General features: G+C 41.9%; 1 protein-coding gene across 1 annotated transcript in view; it reads left to right on the top strand.

The window, feature by feature from the left end:
* The window catches only part of LOC125446760 (chondroitin sulfate proteoglycan 4-like), a 92149-nt gene that overhangs the window by 69564 nt on the left and 5016 nt on the right, over positions 1 to 17569 (top strand). Inside the window, exons 6-9 of the mRNA XM_059640159.1 lie at positions 2175 to 2373; positions 4643 to 4774; positions 5163 to 5335; positions 12231 to 12414. Of these exons, the coding sequence (XP_059496142.1) occupies positions 2175 to 2373; positions 4643 to 4774; positions 5163 to 5335; positions 12231 to 12414 (688 nt within the window). The remainder of the gene's footprint in view (positions 1 to 2174; positions 2374 to 4642; positions 4775 to 5162; positions 5336 to 12230; positions 12415 to 17569) is intronic.

Genomic DNA, 17569 nt, shown 5'->3' with positions numbered 1-17569 from the left:
TTCAGAAAATCTGAAGGGTCTAAGCCCAAAACATCAGCTTTCCTGCTGCTATGATGCTGCTTGGCCTGTTGTGTTCATGCAACTCTACACCTTGTTATCTCAGATTCTCCAGCATCTGTAGTTCCTACAATCTCTGCAGCAAAAACTGGATGTCTTTTTTAAGTCAACGCCAAAAAACAGGCAGAAGACAATGAACCGCATCCATCCGCCTCTGGAATAACTATTCTCCCTAACCCTGCAACCATAAACTGCACCTGAAGGTGGCAATGATGGTCACCCTCAGCCCCTGCATTAACAACAGAGCAACCTCAAAACCTCCTCCCCCATCAAGTCATCTTGACATTTTTCAAGATAAGGTGTTAAATGTACTCTTTTTTTATTTCATTATTAGATATGATTTAAACATTTATTCAAACAGTGCTATTCTTTGTATTAGGCTTTTGAATGATTTTTGAGCAACTCTGAATGACCGTTTTGGTGGTCTGCCCCTAATCCCGCTTTTTCCATAGGTCCCATTATTTCTATAGCACCATTTTCTAGGATGCAATATTGCATAGGAACATAACTATTGCGTTACAGTAGAACCGACTGTATTCTGGTGGCAGTGTTACTAGGTTTGCACGCTGGGTGGCAGTGTTTCTGGGGATTGACACTAGATGGCAGTTTTGAGCCAGATTTTAGTATATACCGCCAGCTCACCGAATTTCTTAAATTCGGAAACAGGGTGTGCTGAAAATACATGGCTCAAAATCGAAACAAACGGGAAGCAAAACCTCAGCTCTCCACAGATCATGTCAAATCTGCTGAGTATTTCCAGCATTGTGTGCTTTTTATTTCAGCTTTTCGGTATCATAGTATTTTGGATATGGGGCCCAATTTTGTTTTGAATTGTTTGGAATTCCTGCCTTGATACAGCTGCTTGGGTCCTAAGCTCTGAAATTCCTTGCGTTTATTTCTTTGTCTGACCATCTGACTTTAATTCCCTCAGTCACTCATTAAAATCTAAAACTTTAACCTGTCCTGTACCTTTATCATGTGGTTCACTATCACACTTTGTTTTATAATACTCAAATGAAGCCTAAAAGATAGGGGCAAATCTATTAAGAATATGTACTTCAATATATTTTACTGGAATGAGAAGTCATGGAGAAGAGTTGGAGAGCTATAATCACTGTGTACTACGTATTTTTTTTTGAAGATGTATTCTACTGCACTGTTTGCTTAGACTTTCTTCAGATTCTTGTGTCAGTTAATATATAGGGCAGCCCTTTGGGACTTGCTATGAGTTGATAGGGGCATAATTAATTTTCTGATTTGGCATCTTGTCAACTAACATAACGCATTCTATCCTTTTAATGACCTATACTCAAGTAGCATTTAACTCTGGACCGGACATTATTCCTGGTAACAGATTATTAATTGTACAGCCTTCTATATTACTGCTCAGTGTACTGCCTAGTAATATTCTTGCATTTGTACTTCAACCAATAAAATGGGTTTCTAATATGTTATCTCAGTCTATTATCTACAAGGCAAACTCAAGAATATTCCCCACTTGCCTGAATGAGTGTAGCTCTGGCAACACCCGAGAAACATGCCACCATCCAGGATGAAGTAGTCCACTGGATTGTCCACTCAATGCAATATGCTGGACTTGATTACCCATTAACTCTGATCACCCATGTTCCTCTTTCACGTTGCAAGCGCCCTGCTCAAGACCTTCTTTCTTATGTAGACAGATATTTTCCTGTATCGGAGGCTGTTTTCTCCATTCTAAACTGTACGTAATGAAGGAGAATGAGGTGTTTCTACCTGACACAGCCTAGACAGGCTAAAGGATACATCTTAACAAAGGTCATTTCGGGGGAATTAGCTCTGTGGATGTGGGAGGCAGAGCCACTTTGATGAACCCAATAACTATGTAAGAATCACTGTAATTGAGATAGCCTTCTGTATAGGGTAGCTTTACAAACCAAAGACTACTTCAAAATCTGTACAAATTACTGAGCAAAGGGCTGAATGGCCTATTCCTGATCCTAAATCAGTTATGTTAACATTTGATGATCATTATGGGTCCAAAGAACAACAAGAATAATATTTGAGAATTGATAACGAGTGAAATATGCACCTTTTTAAGTATTTATAATGGCAGAGAAACATTTTCTTATTCTTAGATGTGGGAATATGGCATTGCTGAGATCTCACAGGATTTACTGAACAGTGAGGATCCAGATACCCCTGCAGAAGAATTGATATATTCTATCAAGCCTCCATCCAATGGCCATGTGGCTGTGAAATCATCTTTGGATGACAGCATTCTGGAATTTTCCCAGGAACAGATTAACAATGGTCAAATCATCTTTGTGCATCACGGTAAGATAAGAGTCATGATTAGTTATTGAGCTGGTTTATTTACATTGAGGTTATTCGGGGGAGTCACTGAACTAATCTGTTGGTGGAACTCCATTATCATTGTTCTATTTTGTACCAAACACAGTGAACAGGGCAGTAAAATGTTCACTGGCAGTGAGAGATAAAAGTGGGTCCAGAGTTGGTGCAGGGCCATGCAAGGCCAGGAAAATTAGGTATTAGAATGATGAGTTGGTACGGGCTGAAAGAAGTTTTTTTGAGTTTGACCTCTCCTAGGTTAATCATCAATGCAGATCCAGAAACAGCCAGTTCAACAAACCGGAACTGCTTTCTGGAACACCTATGCTCGATTTGCAACAAACAACTGCATGTCCCAGTTGCGAACCATTTCAACTTCCCGTCCCACTCCTTGTGTATATATGTCCATCCTGGGCCTCCTGCAGTGCCACAACGATGTTGCCTGAAGGTTGCAGAAACAGCAACTCATATTCTGCTTGGGAACCCTGCAGCCCAATGGTATCAAGAGATAATGGGAACTGCAGATGCTGGAGAATCCAAGATAACAAAGTGAAGCTGGAAGAACACAGAAGGCCAAGCAGCATCTTAGGAGCACAAAAGCTGACGTTTCGGGCCTAGACCCTTCATCAGAAAAGATGATCAGAAAAGACCCAAGATGTCAACTTTTGTGCTCCTAAGATGCTGCTTGGCCTTCTGTGTTCTTCCAGCCCCACACTTTGTTACAATGGTATCAATGTGGATTTCACAAGCTTTAAAATCTCCCGTCCCCCAACTGCATCCCAAAACCAGCTCAGCTCATCCCTGCCTCCCTAACCTGTTCTTCCTCCCACCTCAAGCCCCATCCCCATTTCCAGCCTACCCGCCTCATCCCGCCTCCTTGACCTGTCCATCCTCCCTGGACTGACCTATCCTCTCCCTAACTCCCCGCCTGCACTCACCTTTACTGGCTCCACCCCCACCTCTTTGCCCTGTCTGTCTTCTCTCCATCTATCTTCTCCTTTACCCATCTTCTATCTGCCTCCCCCTCTCTCCTTATTTATTTCAGAATCCCCTTTCCCTCCCCCATTTCTGAATAAGTGTCTAGGCCCAAAATGTCAGCCTTCCTGCTCCTCTGATGCTGCTTGGCCTGCTGTGTTCATCCAGCTCCACACCTTGTTGTCTCCCATTCTCAGAGGTGGTGCTTGTAAATCTAGCTCGTGTACAAACCCAGGTTATGTAGCAGTTAGTACCTATGCAGTTGAACACATAGTCCGTAGTATCACCAGGAGGGCGCATTAATCATTATGTTTCGTAGGGCTAAAAGGAAAGGCCTGATCTGCCTTTAAATATAAGGGATATTTATATGCTTTTGCCAAAGCCCAGTATTGCATTTGTAAAGAAAGGTTCCATTGATTTTATCCAGTTTATCTCTGTGCTCTAGGCAAGTCTAGCACTGAAACCAAGTATATCTTGCAGAGATCCCTGAGTAATTAACCCTGGGCAGACCTGTAAAATCTTCCTCTTCCTAATTTGAAATAATATATTTGGAAGTGTCCTTCTCTCATTCTTCCTAAGCCTGAATCTTACTGTTCCTGAATCAAAATATAAACTCTTTGCAGGGCCATCAGGCATGAACTCATTCTTCCCAGGCCTTCACATTGTGGGGAAACCCACCCCACAACACTGCTTCACTCCATTATCATCATTTCCCCCCCCACCCCAACCACTGCTGCTCCCCAACCCCTCCACAATCTTCTGAGAAATCGCCAAACACATGACAGCAATAAGCTAACCACCATCTTCTGAAACAGTCCTGTTCGGTGGTAATTTGATACAATTCAGGAGCCACTTCGAAGGCAGTTAAGAGTCAACCACATGGCTGTGAGACTGGAGTCATGTGTAGGCAGATTTATTTCTCTAAAGGACTTTAGTGAATCATGTGGGTTTTTATGAGAATCTGACCTATCATCATCATTTGTAATGATATTTGCTTTTTATTCCATATTTATTTATTAATTGCATTTAAATCTCACCAGCTATCATAGTGGAATCTTTTTTTCAGTTCAAGCCTCGGTGCTACTCATTTATTATCAATACCCCTCTGCCATGATCCCACAGATGGCAATTTACGAAGTAGAAAACTGAATGGTTACTATAGTGCATCAAAAGGTCATTAATTTCTATACTGAGTCTATAAAAGTCAGGAAGGAAACCTTGTGTGTAAATATTAATTTTGAGATAATCTGTTTTTCCCTGGTGTCCCTCCCATTTGCAGGAGCATTGTCTGGAGGATTCAGATTTAATGTGTCTGATGGAGTGAATAGTGCAGCTGCACAGCTATTTACAGTCAGTGCGAGACATTTGAACATCCTAATTGAAACAAAGGAACCTCTCATCGTTTATCCAGGTATGGACATGGGTTACAACAATTGGTGTAGGTTATATCAGGCACAGAGCGCATTCGACAATCCCTCATTGTAGCCTACCTTATGTTAGCCAGTTCAGAACCAAGGAGGGAAGGAAAATGAGATTTTCCCACTGTTTGTGACTAGCTGGTATCAGGAGCATTCAACTCAGTCCAGCATTAAGAAACCTTCCTCGAGTCTGTTTAACAGTCTTTTCAAGAACAGCAGCAATGAGGAGATGCCTGGCTATGTGCTTGGAAGGGAGCTGCAGTATGATGTGAGTGGAAGGAGGGAGTCCAGCAATTGAAATCACTCTTGGTTTTATAGATGAGAAGCTGGGAGTGTCCAAATCAAACAAGTAAAATATACTTTTCTTTCCATGCCTTCCAGGAACACGTCAGCCAATCACAAGTCAGCACCTGAAAGCAAGAACCAGTGATGACAGCAAAGCAAATGATTGGCCGTTGACGTACTCAATAGTGACTGCTCCAGCCCTGGGACAGCTCATCAGGTTCGAGGAAGGCAATGAAATTGGGAAAGTTTCCAACTTCACTCAGAGAGATGTGAGTTCAATTACTTGGACACTATAATCAAGTTCCCGTGATGGTTCAGTCAATAAAAGATCCAGTATAAGTCTGGAACATATGCCTGATGATCTTCGGTGAGGACAGGTACCAGTGTGGCTGTGATGTGTCGTCCCTTCCACCCACATCACCCCCAGTAATCAAAAAGTCTGGCAAGTAGTTCAGAAATAGCTCTGCTGCTGAAGGTGGGAAGAAATAAAGTTTTCAATTAGATTGCTTACAATGGGAAGAATCTTCCTAGGCCCTGAGCAACAACAGATAATCAAGGAAATTAGAAAATTTTGGTAAGATACCCTGTAAGGCCCTTACTATAAGTTGCGTTATCTAACTAAATCCTGGATGTCAAGATCAGATTTTCCAAGCAGGAGTAGGAAATTCAGTCCCCTGAGCCTGCTTTGACATTTAATATGATTGTGGCTGATCTTATATCAGCCTCAGCTCCACATTTTCCTTCCTTCTTTATAACCTGTTACTAATTAAAAAGCTATCTTATCCTTAAATTTACTCAGTGTCCCAACAACCACTACACTCTGATGTAGTGAATTTCACAGATTTGCAATCCTTTGAGAAAAATAATTTCTCCTCATTTCCATTTTAAATCTGCTACCCTTTATCCTAAAACAATGACCTCTTGTTCTAGATTTTCCCACATGAGGAAACGTCCTCGCGCTCTTTCTCTCTCTCTCTCTCTCTATCTCTCTGTCTACTTTGTCAATCTCCTTTATCATCTTATAGACTTCAATTAGATCTCCTCTCATTTTTTCTAAGTTCCGGACAGTTTAGGTCTAAACTGCTCCATCTCTCTTCTTGTGACAACCCCTCATCTCTGGAATCAATCTAGTGAACATCCTCTGAACTGCCTCCCCAAGTAAGGGGACAAAAATTGTGCACTAATGCCTTTTAAAGTGCAGCAACATTTTCTGACTGTTATACTCTACTCCTTTAGTAATAAATGGCAAAGTTCCATTTTCCTTCTTCTTTACTTGCTGTGTGTACATTCTAATTTTCTGAGATTCATGCATAAGGATGTCCATATTCTTCTGCACTGAATGTGGAGGTGCCAGTGTTTTGACTGGGACTGATGAGGTCAGAAATCGCACAACACCGGGTTAGAGTCCAACAGGTTTATTTACAGTCACAAGCTTTTGGAGCACTGCTGCTTTATCAGATGAAGGCGGAAGTGTGCGAGGTCCTCAATGAATGTTTTACATCGATATTCGCAAAGGAGAGGATATAGTGAGTGATGAGTCTTGGGAGGGGTATGTTGATATTCTAGGGCATGTCAATATCAAAATGTGGAGGTGTTGGATGTTTTGAAAAGCATTAGGGTAGACAAGTTCACATGACCTGATAGGAGCTATTCCAGAATGCTGAGGGGGGCAAGTGAGGAAAATGCTGGAGCCTTTTACGAAATCTTTTTCATCATCTATTCTCACAGAAGATGTCCCCAGAGGACTGGACAATAGCCAATGTGGTTTCTTTACTAAAGGGCAACAGGGATAATTCAGGAAATTCCAGGCCCGTGGGCCTTACATCAATGGTAGGAAATATTGGAGAAGATTCTTAGGGCTAGGATTTACTCACATTTGGAAAAATATTGACTTAATAGAATAGGTAACGTGGTTTTGTGTGGGGAAGGACGTACCTCACAAACTTGATTGTTACTTCCTCAAAAGACTAAGATGTTTGGTGAGGGCAGTAGAGGTTGTCTACCTTTGACAAGGTCCCTCATGGCAGGCTGATACAAAAGGTGAGGTCATATTGGATCTGCAGTAAGCTAGTAAGGTGGATACAGAACTGACTGAAAAGATATTTTTCTGACTGGAGATCTGTGACCAGTGGTGTTTCACAGGGATCAGTACTTGGTCTCCTAGATAACAAGGTATGGAGCTGGATGAACACAGCAGGCCACGCAGCATCAGAGGAGCACAAAAGCTGACGTTTCGGGCCTAGACCCTTCATCTGAAAAGAAGGGTCTAGGCCCGAAACATCAGCTATTGTGCTCCTCTGATGCTGCTTGGCCTGCTGTGTTCATCTAGCTCTACACTTTGTTATCTTAGGAACTACAGATGCTGGAGAATCCATTATCTCAGATACAATTTTAACTTCAATGCGAAGCATCTTCCAAGGATGCCTAACCTGAAGAAGTTACCCTCCTCTCTCTAGGCAAGTACTGGGACTCCTGTTGGCTTGTCATGTACATAACTGGTTTAGAGGAGAATATAGGTGGCCTGGCTAGTAAACTTTTGGATGACACAAAGATTTGGGAAGCTGGAGATGATAAGGAGGATTTCCAGATGATCCAGCAAGATTTAATAGACTGGAAACTTGGGCAGAGAAATGGCAGATGGACTTTTATCTAGACAAATGTAAGGTGATGCATTTTGGGAGATTTAATGCAGAGGAAAGTATACAGTAAATGGCAGAACCTTTAGTAGCATCAACACACAGAAGCACTTAGGTGTATCGATCTTCAGTTCCCTGAAAGTGGCAACACAAGTGGATAAGGCGGCCAAGAAGACACATGCATGCTCGCCTTCATTGGTCATCAAGTATAAAAATTGGCAAATCATATTACAGGTATGTAGAACTTACGTTCAGTCACATTTGGAATATTGTGCTCAGTTCTGGTTGCTGCACTACCAGAAGGACGTGGAGGCTTTGGAGAGGCTACAGAAATAGTTTACTAGGATGTTGCCTGGTTTGGAGGATATTAACTCTTAGGAGAGATTGGACAACCCCAGTTTGTTCTCAGTTTAACATTGAGGATGAGGGGTGACCTGTTAGAAGTTTACAAAATTGAGAGGGATGGATAGAGTGGATGGTCAGAGTCTTTTTCCTGGGATAGAAATGTCAATTACTAGGGGGCATACCTTTAAGGTAAAAAGGGGTAAATTTAACCGAGATGAGAGAGAGAGAGAGAGAGAGGCTTTTTTACACAGAGGGTGGTCAGTGCCTGCCGGAGGAGGTGGTGGAGGCGGATACTATAGCAATGTTTAAGATGCACATGGACAGATATGTGAATAAGCAGGGAATAGAGGGAAACGGACCATGTAGAGGTAAAAGATTTTCAGTTTAGAAAAGCATCATGTGTTGGTGGGGCTGAAGGGTCCATTCCTATTCTGTATTGTTCTTTGTTTGTTATTGATGGGGCGTGGTATAAGGAGGAATTGATGAGTTCATTGGTGTATATCCAGTTTCTGGACTTTTCAGAAGGACCCATTAAAATTGAGAGATTGGACAAATTTAACCACCACTCAATATTCTACAAATAATATAATTTAAACTTTACTGCTTGTTTTAGAATGGTGAAGACTGTCACAGCTATCATAATGTCAGCAGAATTTTCAGAACAGTTTGTTAATGGAGCAAAAACATAAAAGATGGAGCAAAATGCTCCTGATGTTGAGAGAGATCTCATCAGACTTTTTTTTAGCACAATTCTTTTCATAATCCAAATCGCTCAGATCCCTGTAAAATTCTGCCCAAATAGTGCAAAAACAAGGATGTTACCCAAAATGTTGATTTTAAAATACTGGTTTAGCCCCTTTTGGAGCATTGTGTTCAATTCGGGCACTACACCTGAGGAAGGATGTCAAGGGTGCAGACGAGATTGTTATATTGATACCAGGTTTGTGGGACTTCAATTATGTGGAGAAGCTAGGGTTATTCCTCCAAGCAGGGAAAATCAAAGGGAGAAGTAAGGAGGCATTCATTGAAGAACTTTAGTGGAAGAGGTAAGAAGGAGAATGACAAAGAGAAACTGTTTTCACTGACAGTTAGTAACCAGAAACCACACATTTTAAGATAATTCACAAAAGAACCAGACAGAGAGAAAGAAGGGACACACTGCCTGAAAGGGCAGTGGAATCAGATTCAGTGGTAACCTTCTAAAACTTGAATTGAAAATAACAATACTACTGTAGAAACAAGTGAATGTGCCAAATGGTTTGTACAGCAAACCAGCACAGGGAGAATGGGCTAAATGGCCTCTTGTGTGCTATATAATTCAAAAACTCACGAATGAGGAATAGCTACCTGGACAACATTGTGAAGGATCTGCCAATACCTTCAGCAGAAAATTAGAAGACAAAAAAAGATATCACATAAATTATGCTGGAAAAAGGCTGTATAATATAATCTGAGTACTGGCTCTTTGGTTTAATGGGTTGCTGCTGAAGCGTAACTTTGCAACTTGTGGTATCTGTTAGTGTCAGGGGAGATAAACGACTCCCTGAAATCGCATAACACATACTCCGTGCTGGAGGAAAATAATTAACATCCATGCTGCAAACAAAGTCAAATTATAGACTGCACCGACCAATCTAAAACGAGTTCAAAATGAATGGGCATCATTACTTTATCTGTCACATCACTACCGACCTCCTTCACACGGTGCTTGCTTAATAAGTGCAGGGAATTATTTCACAGCTCCTTTTAACTCTTCAGGTCCTGGAGGTCTTTGAAGGGATCCTACTACGTACAAAGCCATTCACTTCCACTTGGATTAGGCTGGAACAGAAACTCTCTAACTGTGACATTCTGTACTTGGCTTCATTTAGCCTTAGAAGGGGTACATCGACTAGTGTAAATGGTCAACTCTTCAGGAGGCCTTTCCCACTGATCATCTACACAATAGGTCAGGAGGAAAATATTCTCCCTTTGTACTGTAAACACATAAGAGTTGACACTCACCCACACGCCTGCTGTCCATTATCTGATCTGTTCTCCTTCGGTATAGGTTTGTTGTTTATCTGATTTTGTGATTTCCAATTAGTCTCATTCCTGAGGTGCAGTTAGTAGAAATTTAAACAGAAATTCTGCAAAACCTTTTCCTCCCATTTGGTCATGAGTCTTTAGAACTCTCTTCCTGAAAAGGTGGTGGTAACGAATTCTTTGAATATTTTTAAGGCAGAGTTGGATAGGATATTGTTAAGTAAAAGTAATGAAAGGTCATCAGGGTAGGTAGGAATGAAGATATAAGGTTACAACCAGATCAACTATATCGTATTGATCTTACTGCACCATACAACAATTGCCAGACAGGAATGTGCTTTCCCAGTCGGGGAACACTTCAGTGGTCAAAGACATTCGGCCTCGGATCTTTGGGTACATGCACTCCTACACACACAGACACACACACACACACACACACAAACACACGCGCTCCTTCACACACACAGTCTCTCTGTCTTTCACTCACACTCGCACACACGTATAAATCTATGGGATGAATTTGTATTTGCAGATACATTCTATTTTGTTCAAAAAGGACATACAATTTGATTAAAGGAGCAACACTTTGAAAGCTTGTGTTTTCAATTAAACCTTTTGGACTATAACCTGGTATTGTGAGTTTTTTTTTACCTTGTCCAGCCCAGTCCAACACCAGCACCTCCACATTATTGATGGTGGAGCAGTCTTCAGGGGCTTAATGGCCTAATCCTGTTCAGGTTGTTAATCAGGAGTAGCAGAGCTATGCTCGCTTCTCCACTCACTTCAAATCCACAATTTTTTTTAGTTCTTTTATAGAATATGAGCATCACTGGTGAGGCCATTACTTGTTGTGCTTGAATTTGGCTATTTCAGAGGGTAGTTAAGAGTGAAATCATTGTTGGGGGCCTGGAATCACATGTACAGGTCTGAATGGATAAGATGGCAGAATTAATTCCTTAAACAACATCAGTAACAGCAAAATGAGTTTTTACAACAATTAATAATTCATGATACCATTATTGACACTAGTCTTCAATTCCAGTTTTTTTTAATTGACTTTAAATTCAATCAAGAGACATGGTAAATTTTGAAATTATATCCCAAAGAATATTAGTTTAGAACATTGGATTACTAGTCCAGTGATGTTACCACTACACCATCACCTCCCTGTAACTCAGACTTTCAAGCAGGAGGCAAAATGGTCCAATGCAATCTCATCACCAGCTCTGACAGCCCACACTTGGAGACTAACAGGTTCTAGAAGAATTTCCATAAGCAGAGACTCATACTATCTCTTGCAAAAGTCTTCACATGGACTTTTAGAGTAGAATTCATCCCTGTGCCAAATACAGACACAGTAGTTAATCTCTGAAACCCAATTAGTGATAATAACTAAGCTTCAGGGTCCCAGTTAGTGATAGCAACTGCAGGTCCCAGGCCCTAAGTTAATAATAGTAACTACACTCCAGGGCCTAGGTTATTAATAGTAAACGTAGTATTCAGGGTCTGGGCTAGTGATAATAACAAGCTCCAAGGCCTGCGTTAGTGATATTGATCATTCTCCAGGGCCTGGGTTAGCAATAATAACTAGACAATAGCATCTGGGCCTGGGTTGGTATTAGTAAGCAGGCATCAGTGCCGAAGCTAGTGATAGTAACAAGGTTCTGGAGCCTGGGCAAGAGATGGTAAAAGGACCTAGAACTAAGGCTAGGATACTAACCATGCTATGGAGCCCAAGTTAGTGATAGTAACCGGGTTGCAGATAATAATCAGGCTTTGGTGCCCAGGGTTGTAAGTTTGAGCCAGGATTTATTTAATCTAAGGTTTGATGAACATTTCTAGGCTCTGGTTTGGAGAATGTGAGACGTGGGAACTCCAGAGAGGTGGAAAGCTGCCCCATGGTGTGGTTGAGGGGAACCAAAGGGGAAGTTAAATAAACACATGACAGAGGAGGGGAATAGAGGGATGTGTTCATAAAGTAAGGATTAAAAATAATGAGAAGAAGCTTGGAGCACAAACACCATGTGAAGGTGCTCCAACATGGACTCTTTCCACGCTGCAAATGTTTTATGATCATCTAATAGAGTATGGGTTCCTAATACTTAGGATAATGTCAGTGAACAGCATTCATAACATATTCTCTCTTCTTCTCTAACAGCTGGAATCTGAAAATATTTTCTACCAACATAATTGGCCAAAGGAACCCTTTTGGAAATGTCAGGATTCATTCGAGTTCACAGTTTCCTCTCCCCCAGTGGTGACAGAAAGGAAGACCCTTACATTATGGATTTCCTTTGAAAAGCATAGTCTTCAACAAGGCACTCAGCTGTGGCACAATAAAGGTAAAGTACAGTTTATACTTTAGCAATGATGCCAACTTAATAGTAGCAGTGACTGAGCATACAGTTCAACAGGAACTAAACCACCCTCAGCTGCTTTTGTCCTGTAGCCAATGTGTGGGACAAGGTATTCTAGTTGCCTGGTACTTTGTGTCTCTGCCTGTATCTCTGTCACTGTTTAATTAAATTTTTCCAGGATAAACAGGGGCCCCCTGACCCAATGCAATTCCTCCTGGTCCTTGCAGCTCCTTACCTCCACCCGTCTTTGACATCTGCAATACCAGCTGCTTCAGAATCCATTATTTAATTACATTATTGGTAGCTGTGCCTTTAGCTGACTGGGCCATAAGTTCTGGAATTCTCTCCCTAAACCTGTCAGCTTCTCTCTCCACCAATGTCTTTGACCAAGTTCTTGGTCTCCCATCCTAATATTTTATTATGTTGATCAGCATCAAATTTTGTCAGGTTGCACAAGTGCAGTTTATTGTCGTCTTGACAGCATTGAGTTGCTGTCGTTCAGCTGGTTATATAGTTTAGTAGAAAAGATGCACTATTTAAACAAAGGTCTGGGTCAAAACCAGGTCGTAACCATTTCACGACAGTGAAGGCCATTCTGTCTTGTAAATACAAGTAGATTAGGCTGTGTGTCAGATCCACTTCTACCGTGAATAGCATGTCTGCATTATTTTACTGCACAACACAAAGACACAGTTGTTTGAAGAGAATAAAAGGTTGCATGTATGTGCAAAATGGAAGCAATAACAACAACTCATGTTGATGTAGTACCTCTAAATTAAATACATTCCAACGGGGTTTACAGTTACACCATTAAACAAAGTATGACACAGCCACACAGGAGGTATTAAGTAAATGACCAAAGGCTTGGTCAAAGAACTCAGTTTTAAGATGAGTCCCAAAGTAAGAGAGAGAGAGGCAGAAAGAGGTTTAGGAAGAGAATTCTGAACTGAGGCTCCAAACTGGAGGCGGGACCACAAAAAAGGCCAAAATTAGAGGAGCACAGATATGTCTGCGGATTGTAGGGATTGGGAACACAGAATTCCTTAGACTCATGAGACAGGGCTCACAGACATGACATACAGGGGTATCAGATGCACACGTTGACTAATTGGCCAGTTCCACAGTTGTGTGCAAACAAATTCAAACAGGACCAACATCCTGGTGAGAAGATTTGCTAGAGCATCTTGAGAGAGTGTAAACTAGTCTGGCAGGGATGGTGGGATCCAAAGCAGCAGGTAGATGAAAGGGAAACTTGAGGACAGTACAGAGGTTAGTGAGAGCAAGTTAAATTGTAAAGGCAATCTGGGTAATCCCAGCATGAGACAGGGCAGGCAAGAACATGGCAGGAAGTCTGGGTTAAATTGCATTTTTTTCAATGCAAGAGGCCAGACAGATAAGGCAAATGAATTTTGGGCATCGATAGGTACATGGGGCTGCGATATTATAACTATTACAGAAACATGGCTGAGGAAGGTACAGGGCTGGCAGCTCAATGTTCTGGGGTACAGATGCTATAGGAAGGATAGAAAGGGAGGTAAGAGAGGAGAGGGAGTCGTGTTTTTGATGAGGGATAACATCAAGGCAGTATTGAGAGAAGACATTCTTGAAGATTTGCCCATTGAGTCTGTATGGATAGAACTAAGAAATAAAAAGGGGGAGATTACGTTGATAGCATTGTTACTATAGGGCCCCCAGTAGTATGTGGGAGCGGGAGATTGAGAAGCAAATATGTAAGTTGCAAAAATAATAGAGTTGTAATAGTAGGTAATTTTAACATCAATTTCCTTACATCAACTGGGACTGCCACAGTGTTAAGGGCTTGGATGGAGGGAAATCTATGAAGTGTGTTCAGGAAGGATTTCTTATGCAGTATGTAAATGGCCATCCTAGAAAAAGGGCAGAACCTGACCTTTTCCTGGGAAATAAGGCAGGGCAAGTGATGAAGGTGTTAGCGGGGAAGCACTTTGGGACCAGGGACCACAATTCCATTAGTTTTAAAATAGCTATGGAAAAAGATCAGCCTGGTCCACAAATTAAAGTTCTAAATTGGAACAAGGCCAATTTTGACGGTCTTAGACAGCAACTTTCAAAGTTGACAGGGGAAGCTGTTTGGCATAGTGATGCCTGGTAAAGGTGGGGAATGGGAGGTTTCAAAAATTGAGTTAATGAGGATCAGAACCAGCGTATTCCTGTTAGAGTGTAGGGTAATGCTGGCAGGAGTACCGAACCCTGAATGATGGAGTTATTTGAAGTCTTGGTCAAGAAAAACAAGGAGGCAAATGACAAGCATAGATCAAGTGAATTCGTTGAGGAGTATAGAAGGTGTCAGAGTACACTTTAAGAGAGAAATCAGGAGGGCTAAAGGGTACACAAGGTGGCTTTGACAGATAAGGTAAAGGAGAATCTGAAGAGATTCTACAAAGTACATGAAGGGCAAAAACTAATTAGGGACAGAATAGGGTCTTTTAAAGATCAACAAAATTGTTTATCTGCAGAGCCACAAGAGATGGGTGAGATCCTAAATGAGTATTTCTCATCATTATTTGCCACTGAGAAAGATATGGGTGCTAGGGAACTTCAGGAAACAAACATTGATGTCTTGAAGAGTGCTTTGAGAGGCTGGTCATGGCCCACATCAACTCCAGTCTCCCAACCTGCCTCAATCCCGTACAATTTGCCTACCAACATAACAGGTCCACAGAGGATGCCATATCCCTAGACCTGCGCTTATCCCTGGAACATCTTGACAACAAAGCCACCAACATCAGGCTCTTGCTCATTGACTACAGCTGTTTTCAACACCATTATCCCCTCCAGACTAATCTCAAAACTCCCAGACCTTGAGGTTGGCTTCACCTTCTGCAACTGGATCCTCAGCTTTCTGAGCCACAGACCGCGATCAGTGAGGATAGGTAACTGCACCTCCTCCACAATTACCCTCAACACAGGAGCCAAACAAAGATGTGTATTCAGCCCCTACTGTACTCCCTGTACACCTACAACTGTGTTGCCAAATGAATGCCCTCTACAAGTTCACTGATGACAGCACCATAGTGGGATGGATATCTAACAATGATGAGTCAAAATACAGAAGGGAGATAGAGGGCTTGGTGACATGCTGCAATGAAAACAACCTTTTTCTCATCATCAGTAAAACTAAAGAACTGATTGTTGACTTCAGAAAAAAAGGAGAACACACCCCCATCTACATCAATGGAGCTGAGGGTGAGAGGGTAAACAGCATCAGGTTCCTAGGCGTGATGATAACTAACAACCTGTCCTGGACTTCCCACGTAGATGCAACAGTTGAGAAGGCACAACACCTCAAGTAGCTCAGGAAATTTGGCATGTTCAGAAGGTCCCCCACCAATGTCTACAGATGCCCATTGAAAGCATTCTGTCCAGATACATATGGCCTGGTACAACTGTCCAGGACCATAAGAAACTACAGAAAGTTGTATGCACAGCCCCCACCTTCACGAAAGCCGACGTTCCATCCATGGACTCCATTGACATGGTTTACTGCGTGGAAAGGCTGTCAACATCGTCAAAGACCCATCACACCCTGGTAATGATCTCTTGTAATGTCTTCCATCAGACAGAAGATATAGTAACCTGAACACGCAGCAGCAGGTTCAGGAACAGCTTCTTCCCTGCCCTTATTAGAATGATGATTGGACTCTCCAGCTTCAAATAATGCTGATCTTGTTAATGTTGATCTCACCTCTGGCATGTCCTGTGCAATGTAACTTGGATGCTTTTATCCAAGTCTTTTTGATCTATACATCCCTGCTTACTATGATCTACCTGTACTGCTTGTAAACAGAGCTTTTCACTGTATTTCTGTACATTTGACAATCTATCAATCAAGAGAGCCTACATTACAGAGGAGGTGGTGCTGGAAGTATGAAAACTCATGAAGGAAGATAAATGCCCAGGACCTGATGAAGTGTATTTGGGACTTTGTGGGAGGCTAGGTAGGAAATATGGAGCCCCTAGCTGGAGATATTTGTATTATTGATAGCCAGGGATGAAGCACCTAAAGATTTCAGGGTGGCTAATATTGTGCCATTATTTAAGAAAGGCTGCAGGGAAATGCCTGGGTACTACAGCACAGTGAGTTTAACGTCTGAGGTGGGTAAATTGTTAGAGGGGATTCTGAGAGACGGGATCTACATGCATTTGGGGAAGCGAGCACTCATTTGGAATTGTCAGCAATGGCTTTATGTGTGGGAAATTGTGTCTTAATTTGATTGAGTTTTTTGAAGGGGTGACCAAGAGAATAGATGAGGGCAGTTTATGCGGTAAATGTTGTCCAAATGAACTTTAGCAAGGCCTTTGACAAGATACCAAATGGTGGGTTGTTGAGTAAAGTTAAATCTCACAGGATCCAGGGAGTACTAGCCAATTTGATACAAAATTGGCTTGACAGTGGAAGACAGTGTAGTGGCAGAGGGTTGATTTTTCAGACTGGAGCCTGTGACCAGTGCTGTATCACAAGGGTTGGTGCTGGGTCCAGTTATTTGTCACTTATATTATTGATTTGGATGAGAGCTCAGGAGATATGATTATTAAGTTTGGGGATGACGCCAGGATTGGAGTTCGGTTGTCAGTAGAAAAGGTTATTTGGGAATGAATGAGATCTTGATCAACTGGGCCAGCAGGCTGAGGAGTGGTAGATGGAGTTTAATTTGGATAAATGCAAGGTGTTGGACTTTGGGTCAAACCAGGGCAGGACTTATACAGTCAATGGTAGAGCCCTGGGGAGTGTTATTGAACAAAGAAATATAGCGGTTTCATAGCTCCTTGAAAGTGAAATGACGTGTAACAGGGCGGTGAACAAGGCTCTCGGGATTCCAGCTTTCTTCAGTTGGAGCATAAAGTATAGGAGATGGGTTTGGGGGGAGTGGTGGGCCTTGCTGCAGCTGTACAGGATGTTGGTGTACTCACATTTGGAATGCTGCCTGTAGTTCTGGTTGCCCTCCTATAGAAAGGGATATTCTTAAACTAGAAAGAGTGCGGAAATGATTTACTGGGATGCTACCTGGGCTGGAAATTCTGAGTGTAGGAAGGGATTGCCTTTTGTGTACAGAGTGAGAGTCACAAGTACTCTCAGGTTTTAATTTGCTGAGTTTGAAAT

Source organism: Stegostoma tigrinum, chromosome 36 (assembly GCF_030684315.1).
Source record: "Stegostoma tigrinum isolate sSteTig4 chromosome 36, sSteTig4.hap1, whole genome shotgun sequence".
Classification (NCBI taxonomy): Eukaryota; Metazoa; Chordata; class Chondrichthyes; order Orectolobiformes; family Stegostomatidae; genus Stegostoma; species Stegostoma tigrinum.
Note: the sequence above shows the minus strand (reverse complement) of the source record. Positions and strands in the feature narration are given on the sequence as shown.